At 32.2% G+C, this 10,125-nt stretch overlaps 2 protein-coding genes across 3 annotated transcripts; both read left to right on the top strand.

Moving 5' to 3' along the window:
- Window positions 1–152: 152 nt before the first annotated feature.
- On the top strand, window positions 153–3,635 carry LOC105449041 (asparagine synthetase domain-containing protein 1). The gene is made up of 5 exons (XM_011688035.1): window positions 153–469; window positions 1,259–1,459; window positions 1,863–2,786; window positions 2,917–3,329; window positions 3,399–3,635. Exons 1-5 carry the CDS (start codon window positions 410–412, stop codon window positions 3,571–3,573), a joined length of 1,773 nt encoding a protein of 590 aa, XP_011686337.1. The 5' UTR covers window positions 153–409; the 3' UTR covers window positions 3,574–3,635.
- A 686-nt stretch (window positions 3,636–4,321) lies between these two features.
- LOC105449040 (interaptin) lies at window positions 4,322–9,823 on the top strand. 2 transcript variants are annotated; one of them, XM_011688034.1, is made up of 5 exons: window positions 4,322–4,727; window positions 5,698–8,300; window positions 8,518–9,202; window positions 9,375–9,475; window positions 9,631–9,823. In XM_011688034.1, exons 2-5 carry the CDS (start codon window positions 5,751–5,753, stop codon window positions 9,766–9,768), a joined length of 3,474 nt encoding a protein of 1,157 aa, XP_011686336.1. In that variant the 5' UTR covers window positions 4,322–4,727; window positions 5,698–5,750; the 3' UTR covers window positions 9,769–9,823. The 2 variants fall into 2 exon arrangements, with proteins under 2 accessions (XP_011686336.1, XP_011686334.1); XM_011688032.1 differs by lacking the exon at window positions 4,322–4,727 and adding an exon at window positions 4,737–4,928.
- Window positions 9,824–10,125: the final 302 nt, after the last annotated feature.

Genomic DNA, 10,125 nt, shown 5'->3' with positions numbered 1-10,125 from the left:
ACGAGCGATACCACGTGATGCTTCGTCCTCTCTGTCTGTTGAATGATGGACGCATGCGCACAAAGGACGAACATTACTCGTCTACCTTTCTCTCTCGCACACATCTTGGACACAGTTTTCGAGCCAATATTACCCCTCCATGTCTATATGTATACTCAAAGCTGCAGCGCAGAGAGGAGAGAAGCATGCTTCTCCCTGACTGCACTGCCAGTATGAATGCTTGTAACCTTGACAGCAGATTCTAGATTCAGAAGTCAGAACACAGATTAAAAATTGCTAACAATTAGCATCGATTGTATTAGTTTTGCCTCCAATTTTGTTTTGTGTGTTTTTTTTTATTCTCTTTATACATTCTTTCCAGTGATAAAATTGTATACAATATATCAGTTTTCCTCGTGCTGGCATCACAATGTGTGGAATTTTTTGTTCTATATATCAACCCGGACAAGACTCTGAATCCTCTAAACAGGTACAAACGTTATGACCAATTATTGAAAATATAAATGCAATTAGATTTTATTAAATCCTAGAATTTTCAAAAATGTAAACCATATTATTTTTCTTTTTTTTCTTATTAGAAACTAAAAATTTGTTTCTTTTGATTAGATTCTCCATTTTATATGCAATACTGTATTTTTATCTGAAAAGAATTTTGAAATTATTATTTCTATATGAAGGAGATTATAGTCGAACAATAATAATTTTGATAGATAAAAATTATTTTGAAAAATTATGAGATTAATAAATATATAATTTTATCTTCGATTTTATATACATTTTTTTTAACAATATATCTAACTGTAACTCTTATTTACATTCCTTTAAAACTTGATTTTAAACATATATTATAATTGTGATATTTGAATATAAAAGAAGAAAAACGAATAGAAAAATATGTAGAATGCAGTAAAAATGTCTGACCAAAAGAACAGCTTAGGTTTCTGTAAGAATTTTACAACGAAAGTTTAGGTATATGTGAAATTGTGTCAATATTTTATCTCTTATAGAATGAAAGAAACAATAGAAATTTTTTGCTAAATTTAGCACTTGTGCATTTAAATATATAAATTGTGTGCTACTTTTGTGAAAATTTATGATGAGAGTTTGATATTTTGTATTTTTTGAAAAATTACTTAATTCAACAACAGATGCAAAAGAAGCTTGTCGCGTTGTATGATACATTCGTACATAATTGTAATAAACGTAATAAATGTATATTTTTCCCAATAGTTTGATTTAATTTATCTCTATTATTTAGTGGAATATTTGCAAGGATGCAATATCTGCAAGAGGCCCTGATTATTTCATGGAGAAACATTTGACATTGAGTCATGACTGGCACGGATATTTTGCTGCCGCAGTGTTATGGATGCAAGGATTAAGAATAACGATGCAACCAAGTTTGGATGATAATGATAACTTGTTACTTTGGAATGGAGATCTTTTCTCGGGTTGTTTGGTATGTAAATCATATGTATGGAATATTTCGATCAATGCTTTTAATAAATATTAAAGATAATTTTCAATTTAATGATGTGCAAAATATCCAATATTAAATCATAGTAGCTGCATTCAGAAATATCACTCCTCAGTGTCATTTTATCCTTATTTTGTTCTGACTGAATGTTGAATAAAATGATGCTGGGACACCTCTGGCTGGGACATCTCTGAACAAGTGTGTAAAAAATACAAAAGTAAAATTGAACTCGTGATCAATTCTGAGTCCTTTGAACAAAAAAATTACAATTAAAGAGAATATAGATAATTAACCAATATTTATGCGTGTGTATAAGCAATTATTACACGTATTGTAATAATTGCAATTGTCCAACAAATGCCATAATAATCCATGTTTGTTTTAGGCAAAAGACGATGTTTGTGATACAAATATCATATTAGCCGAATTACAATCGACTACAGATATCATGTCTGTGCTTCGAAAGATCGAAGGCCCTTACTGTTTAGTGTACTATCAAAAATCAAGCAATATGTTATATTTTGGACGAGATATTATCGGACGGCACAGTTTACTTTTGAAAGTAGATAACAAAACAAATTCATTGACTTTAGCCTCAGTTGCAAATAAAAAAATTAGGGGAATTGTAGAAGTACCAGCTATAGGTATCTTTGCAATAAATTTAAATACGTCACGAATAAATTTAGCATGCTATCCATGGAAAGAACCTGACTTGAGGTTTACGGATGTTATTGAAATTTTGGAGACAAATTTAAATGTAGATATTGACATTAAAGAGACTATATTGAACACTTGTTCGTCGGCGCTGATAAATTTACATCTGCATCCTAATCCAAAAGATGTGGAATATCTAGAAAATGTACCATGTAGTAAGAATTTTAATGAAGTATTGCAATATCTATTGAAAAATGCAGAGGTAAATGAAAGAGTCGAATGTTTGACGGAACTCCTGCATCAGTCTGTGAAAATCAGAGTAAAAAAGAAACCAAATTATTGCAATAACTGCATGAAAATCGTGCTAAGCGGCGAAAGTGTTACTTGCACCCATTCCAAAATCGGTATATTATTTTCTGGTGGCTTAGACTCAGCAATTTTAACAGCAATTGCTGACAAATACGTTCCAGAAGACGAAAGTATCGATCTTATTAATGTTGCATTTGAAAGATCTGGAAGCACAAACCAGAACACAAGTCACAGCGAAAAGGGAAATACAACGCAAAAATATGATGTACCAGACAGAAAAACTGGACGACAAACATACTCGGAATTATTGCAAATTTGTCCCAACAGGAAATGGAATTTTATACAAGTACAGTATCTAAATGTTCGAAATATTGTTCTTGAATTTCGATATATTTTTCAAAAAAAAAAAGAAAAAAAAGGTATCGTGTGTATTTGTGTGTGTGAAACCATATTTCTAATTACAATGCTTATTTCAGTGTAACATTACGCAAGTGGAATTGCAGCTGTATCGTGCATCGCGAATTTGTGATTTATTGCATCCATTATGTACAATCCTGGATGAGAGTCTAGGGTGTGCCATGTGGTTTGCAAGTCGAGCAAAAGGTGTTCTCTACCCATGCAACGAAGCGTATGAGTCGCCATGCAGGATATTGCTTTTAGGTATAGGCGCTGATGAATTATTTGGTGGATACATGAGACATAGAACTATATTGAGACATAAAGGATGGGATGCGCTGGTACAAGAATTAAATATCGAATTGGCCAGGATTTCCGAAAGAAATTTAGGTCGGGACGATCGGATTGTCTCTGATCATGGGAAACAATCCCGTTTGCCGTATCTCGACGAAAATCTAGTGAAATATGTGCAGCGTATAAAACCATGGGAGAGGTAAATTTAAATATTAGTAAACTACAATTAGTAGCTATTATTACTAATGAATATATAAATTATTGGCAGATGTTATCCGACTGAAAAAATGCCAAGTGGATTGGGAGATAAGTTATTATTACGTTTGCTAGCCTGTAAGATTGGTTTTCAATGTACAGCTAATTTTCCTAAAAGAGCTTTCCAGTTTGGCTCGCGAATTGCAAATAGTAAAGAAAATGCTAATGATATATCAAATAGATTATAAAATGTAAGTAATATACTGTTTTTACCTTTTGCAAGTATTGTCTGTGCATTACAGAAAAAAAAGAAAACGATATTATTTTAAATTGTAAGTCAAAAGAGTGATGATTTCTGCTGTTGCGGCTACATTCATTTCAGCAGATATAGATTAGAACTGCAATGTCTACAATATTCCCAGCTACGTCATTACAGAAATGTTATAATGTTGCTACATTATTGCAGTTATAATATATAATAATAATAATCTGTTTGTTGAGATGCTATTGCTGCTAGTTTTAATTATGTGCATGTGTGCGCGCGCGCGCGTGTGTGTATGTGAGTGTGTGTGTGTGTTATAGCTTTAACAATTTTTTACATTTTGTATGTGTAAATAATTTAATTGATATAGATATAAATATATATATTATTTATCATTATTATCTATATTATTATTTATCATATTTATTATAGTAAGTTAACGTTGTCATATTTATTGCAGACAAATATATTTAGCGTTACATTTAATTAATTAATCTTGTATTTGCTAAACTGTAAAAACTTGGTCGATACGTATAAAAGAGTTACATATGCAAATACAAACTTTTCGTCGATTTATTAATCGCTGCAAATACAAGTAGAATATGTAATATAGAGATTGTTGAAAATTTACTGGCAAATATACATATATACATGCATATACATATGTATGTATGTATGTACAAGAAATGTAAATATATTTAAAAAAAATTTATATACATATGTATATATAAAAGAAATGTCGAGTTATTCATAAAAATGTTAATAATTTGTTTTATATAAAATTACTTTATTTTTTTAAGTACAAAAGATAATTGGCAAATGTTTCGACTTTGTTGCCTGTAACAAAGTTGTGCGTTTTATTATATGTATAAAAAAATTGTTATGTATTATGTTACGTATGTATGTATATACATGCATACGTATGTATGTATGTATGTATGTACATACATACATACGCATACTTATGTTATCCGTCGAAAATATCCGTGGCTACGTGGTTCAACGTGTACATGCATGGAGGCGCCAGTGGATAGATTTTATTTTATACGCCAGGAGTATTCTCTCTCAAGAAGAATTCGAATATAGAAAAAGCCAGTTGTGTGGTCGCTGGTCGGATGTCGTAGGATGTCAACTACTTGGGTGCGTTCCGCGAAGCGCATCATGCGCACGATATATCATGGTGTCCTTGTTGTTCATCAAACGTTAAACAAAGATAAAAAGATAAATCTTGCGCATGATGCGCTTTGCGGAACGCAGCCCTTATGTTAAAGTTTCAAGTGCCAGTGTCGAAAACAATTAACTAGCTTTAGTTCGTATTGGAGTATCTTTGTGTTAAATAAAGTACGTTATTTAAATAACATAATCCAAAAACTTGATGAATTTGTAAAATTTGATGTTATAAAGAATAACCTTTTATAAAAGTAATACGTGGATAGAATTGATAGGTTAATAACGATCCTTCACGATTAACCTTAATATCATGTATGCATAAATCTTTTGTGCATGTGTATTTCACATTTGAGTCTCGCTCAACACAAAATATCGTAATCAAGTTTTCCATTATTTTCTTCGTTATTTATTATATTATCTTGACTATGTTAGATTGAGAATATTGAAACACAAGTTCTCATTGCAGTTTATCATGATCAAAATTAATTTAGCACTAACATGACAATTTAGCACTAATATGATAAAGCCCTTCACTGAATTGAAATTATATTGTATGAGAGAGAGAGAGAGAGAGAGAGAGAGGAGACAACGAATATAAATCACATTCCGAGTATTAGTATAAAAAAATAAACATTGTTTATATATTCCAGTGTGTACACATAGCAGCACATACACACAGCAATTTTTATGAGATTTTTTTACAGTTTTGTCTTTAATCACAAGTTTTATTAGCTATGTTTGATAGAAATAGTCATTTGACGTACAGATTTGTATTGCATATGCACAAAGAAGTACATAATTTGAATCTATATATATGTATGTGTGTGTGTGTGTGTGTGTGTGTGTGTGTGTGTGTATGTGTGTGTGTGTGTGTGTGTGCGCAACATAAAGTATGTATTTACTGTAACATAATGCACAAGATTTCTGTTATTTCTTGCAGATATATGTTATGGAAGTAAGCATTAATTAATTAGGAAATCATGAGAAAAGAACATGGCTGAGCACAACAATGATCTTTATGAGCAACAGCTTTTTGCTGTATTTAAAAGTTGTTTGACGAAAGGAGAGGATGAACTTGATGAGAATGATCTGTTTTCTATTTGCAATAAATTACACCTCAGCGAATTGATCGAGGAATTGAAATTATGCATTAGCAAACATCATCCAACTAAACAGACGATATCCTTTCATGAATTTCGAGATGGTCTCTTACTCTTGTTGAAAAAATTCCATGGTTTAATCAGCGATAAGCAATATATTGTACAGCCATACCATAATTTAAATATATCCAATCTTGATATTGAGAAAAGTCAAGTCAGTTTACCATTGGTCACGAGTGCTTCATCGAGGGTTCATCTTCAAGATATGAAAGCTGTCGTTACAATGGATGAGAATAGACTGACACACTTATGGGAGAAAATTAAGATTTACTTAACCAGAGGAAACACAGATCCTGCGACAATGCAATTTATCTCGAGTTGTTTAGAAATTCCACAACTCCCGAAACAGATTGCAGAATCTATCTTTGAGAGTCTTGATCACAATTGCGATGGATTGATAAGCTTCGATGAGTTTGTAATTATATTTGAAAAAAGAAAAAATGTTGAGATTTTGCGAAAGGATGCTGCATCTCACGACAGTATTGTAAAATGTGATGTAAATACATTAGATTTTAATACATCTCGTGCATCTCGTGAAATTAATCCGATGCAGAATGCTAATGGAGATTCGGATAAAGAGGAAAGAGTCGCTGGTGTTTCTAATGCAACCACACTATCGTCCAGTGGAGATCTTGATACTTTGAATACGAGTCTTGCAGAAATAACAAATATCATATGCGACGAACTCAAGAGTTTGAATGAATCGTTAAATAATAGTACCATTCAGACTCATATTAGTTTATTACGAGAAATGATGATTACCCATCAGGATGAGCAACGCAATCTCATTGCTATAATAGACAACATGAAAGTGGAAAAAGAGAAGATGCGAATTGACATGTTGGAGGCTAACGAACGGGCAAATTTACTGGCACAGGAGATTGATGAATATCATATTCAACTGGAAAAGACGAAGAAAGATTTGCAGAGACAGAGCGAACAACGTTATGCTGAAATTACGAAAGAATTGTCGGATCAATTTAATATCGAACGGGAGATGGATGCTGCGGCTCTAAAATCAAAGGACGATCAATTACAGACGGTACAAAAGGAAAATCACGATATGAAGAATAAAGTTGTAAATATTTTGCAAGAAAGTCAAATGCTCGAAGCGGAAAATAAAACTCTTGTTGGTCAGATTGAAAAGTTGCGGCAATCTAATAACGATTTGTTAACTCAACTAAAAGTATTAGACGCTGAGCACGATGAGATAGAAAGTATAGAAGCTAAGCAACAGGAGCAAGTTAATTTCTTCGTCGATCGTATTAAACAATTGCAGTCCGAAGTGACTCTTTTGCGAGATCAAAATGACGAACTTGGTGCAGAATTGGAAACTTTCAAATGTTACAGCAAAGAAAATGTTACGAGATACGACGACGAGATACCGTCGTCTTTGGCGTACGATTTACAACTTGATAACAATGAAGATGAAAACTATATGAGTATGATCACACAGGAGTATCAAGTAGATCGACAGATCAATGATAAAACGTCTTTTGGCTCTGGAATCATATCGGTAGACGAAGGTCAGACCGATCCAGACATATCCAGGTCTGATACAATGCAGAAATACAAAAGAGATACAATTGAAGATGTAATTATAAAAGATCTGGAAAGAGTATTATCAACGAATATAAAATGCTTGCCAGAGAGGTGTGCTTTGAGAGATAGTGTAACGAAATTAATCACTGGCGTGCGATCGAACTTTGCGCCACGTTGTTTCACGTTGCAGCAAGACTTTGGAGAAAGTATAGCGTCTGAGCTTGAAATGGAATGTGAGGAACGAGCTAATGAGTCCTTGCGAGATTTAGTTGTTTCGAAAATACTAAATAAGCCACCTACCGCCACGAAACGTACGACTACATCGTCAAATAGCGCAGAAGATACGGATTTGGATAATTTCACTAGTCAAGATGTAAAAAATCTAACGCAAAATAAAGCAACGAGTCTTAGAGATTACCCACCGCGAAAAGAAGAACATCATATATATACGGATCAATGCAAAACTAGAGAGAGCAGAGAGAGAAATAGTTGTCCGAACGTTACAGAAGTCGAAAGTGTCGTTCCAAGAATGACAATGACAATGACAACAAACGTAGAATTATTAGAGATGGAGAAGAAGCAATTGAACGAGCGTTGTCAAGAACTCGAACGAAGTTTAGACTTATTAAAAGCAGAATATGAAGAATGTGAAGATTATTGGGCTGCCAAATTAGAAGAGGAAAGACAGCTCTTTGAACAAGAACAAAAAATAAGTGACGACAAACTTGCCGAGCTTATTAATAAAATAACAGAGTACGAGGAATTAATCAGTCCCTCAGATAAATTAAAAAGTAACGGACGGTTGTCTCCCATAGAAGAAAAGTTTAACTTGGAACAACAGGTGAGATAAAATCTTGTATTCACTTGTACTTAAATCTGTGTTTGTTCTCGAAATATTTCATTACATATGCGTTTTATTATGCTCACATACACACACTCATATTATTTTATTGATAAAAATATTTTTGCATCTTTAACATTTGCATTCATTTATTGCATGCATTGCACACATTCACTTATATATTGATAAAAATATTTTTGTATCTTTAACATTTCAGTATATAGATCTCGAGGAAGAATTTGAGAAATGGAAGATAAAAACTGAAAACAACATTTCTCAGAAGAGTCTAGAAATAAGAGATTTGCGTGAAAAATTAAGACTGGTAGAACAACCAATTACAAATGATTCCTACGTACAAGTCCCAGACGAAATTTCTTTAGCAACATTCTCAGATTCATCACACTGTAAATCTTCCAGTATGTCTAGTATTCTATCAACGAACGAAATATTCGTAAATATGGATTTATGTGGCACAAATAATCAACCATGTCATACTTCGGTGGAATTTCCATTATCTAACAATCTCAACAGATTGTTGAAACAAGGTGATCACATTGACGGTCATAATCTGTATTATACGCATACTGAATGCCCTGTGAAAGTAATAAAAGGTATAAGTAGAGATCCAAAGTTATATCACAATAGTTCACATATTACTGATAAAACCACGTTGGCAATGAAAGAGGACGATAAGTGCGAATCAGAATTTAAATTGATACGTGATGTACTGAAAGAAAGCAGCTGTACGTGCTCACAGAATAATGTTCAACAGCAAGTAGATTGCGTCGATTTAAACATTTTTCAAAACTTAAAAATGAAACTTTATGCACAAGAACGCAAGAAACGGCATTTGCAGCGTTATATTAAACAACAGCGGCAGTACATTGAAAAATTATTGCAACGTAAGTTTTTTTTTCTTTTTTTATTTATTTTGTGCGATACCATTATTATAAAATAATTTAATACATCTTTCTCTTCCAAGATTATATGTTTGTATGAAAGATTATTCTCTTTTGGTTCAAGGTTTTAAATTTAAAGAATTTAAAAAAATTATTGCAATTTATTTTTCCACAGGTATTATGGTGCAGCACCAGATGGAAGTATGCGAATTACAGTGCCTTCTTCGTAATACCCAAGAAAATCTTCACATACAGGTTCAAACAACTGTTGATCAGGTACGTAGAAAATTAATAGATATTTTTAAAAATATGCATTAATTTTGAAATATACAGAATGGTTAATCAAAGCTAAACTTTAATGATAAAGCTAATGTAAAAATTAAACTGCTGAATAAAATAAATTTCTATCATTATGCTCTTTATCTCAATAGGCTGATAAATTAGCGAGTGCTGATATATTGGTGAAGGATTTGTACATAGAAAATGCATGTCTAACGTCACATATGAAACGTTTACAAGAACGATATTTCATCTTAACGGGCCTTGATATCGGATCGACTTCGATATGATGTCTACAAATAGTTATTACTTATTATAAAAAAATAAAATCAATGTCTCTTTGTATATATCAAATAATGTATCTTATTTATTTTATTATATAAAATTATTAATTAATGTGATACCGTAAGACCGCGATGTAACTCAGGGATACAGACGGTCAGAAAATGTGTTGTAATACATGTGCCTTCAGTTTTTAATTTGACTTAAAGTGAGAAATTTGGCTTTAATATTGTATATCAATAGTATAATATCATAGAATGGTTAGTTAATCTAATTGTAAGTCGCTTTTATCGCTTTTTTTTCAGAGAGAGCGATTGTATGATAAATAGAAAAGAAACATATATATATATATATATATATATATA

This window comes from Wasmannia auropunctata, unplaced genomic scaffold (assembly GCF_000956235.1).
Source record: "Wasmannia auropunctata unplaced genomic scaffold, wasmannia.A_1.0 LD336078.1, whole genome shotgun sequence".
Taxonomy (NCBI): Eukaryota; Metazoa; Arthropoda; class Insecta; order Hymenoptera; family Formicidae; genus Wasmannia; species Wasmannia auropunctata.
This window is presented reverse-complemented; position numbering and strand designations above follow the sequence as displayed.

Excerpts from the sequence above, each read along its gene's own strand:
- LOC105449041 (XM_011688035.1), top strand. The coding sequence starts at position 410 with ATGTGTGGAATTTTTTGTTCTATATATCAACCCGGACAAGACTCTGAA. Across the intron at positions 470-1,258 it reads ACTCTGAATCCTCTAAACAG|TGGAATATTTGCAAGGATGC; the intron begins GTACAAACGTTA and ends TCTATTATTTAG. Across the intron at positions 2,787-2,916 it reads GGAAATGGAATTTTATACAA|TGTAACATTACGCAAGTGGA; the intron begins GTACAGTATCTA and ends TGCTTATTTCAG.
- LOC105449040 (XM_011688034.1), top strand. The coding sequence starts at position 5,751 with ATGGCTGAGCACAACAATGATCTTTATGAGCAACAGCTTTTTGCTGTA. Across the intron at positions 8,301-8,517 it reads AGTTTAACTTGGAACAACAG|TATATAGATCTCGAGGAAGA; the intron begins GTGAGATAAAAT and ends TTAACATTTCAG. Across the intron at positions 9,476-9,630 it reads TTCAAACAACTGTTGATCAG|GCTGATAAATTAGCGAGTGC; the intron begins GTACGTAGAAAA and ends TTATCTCAATAG.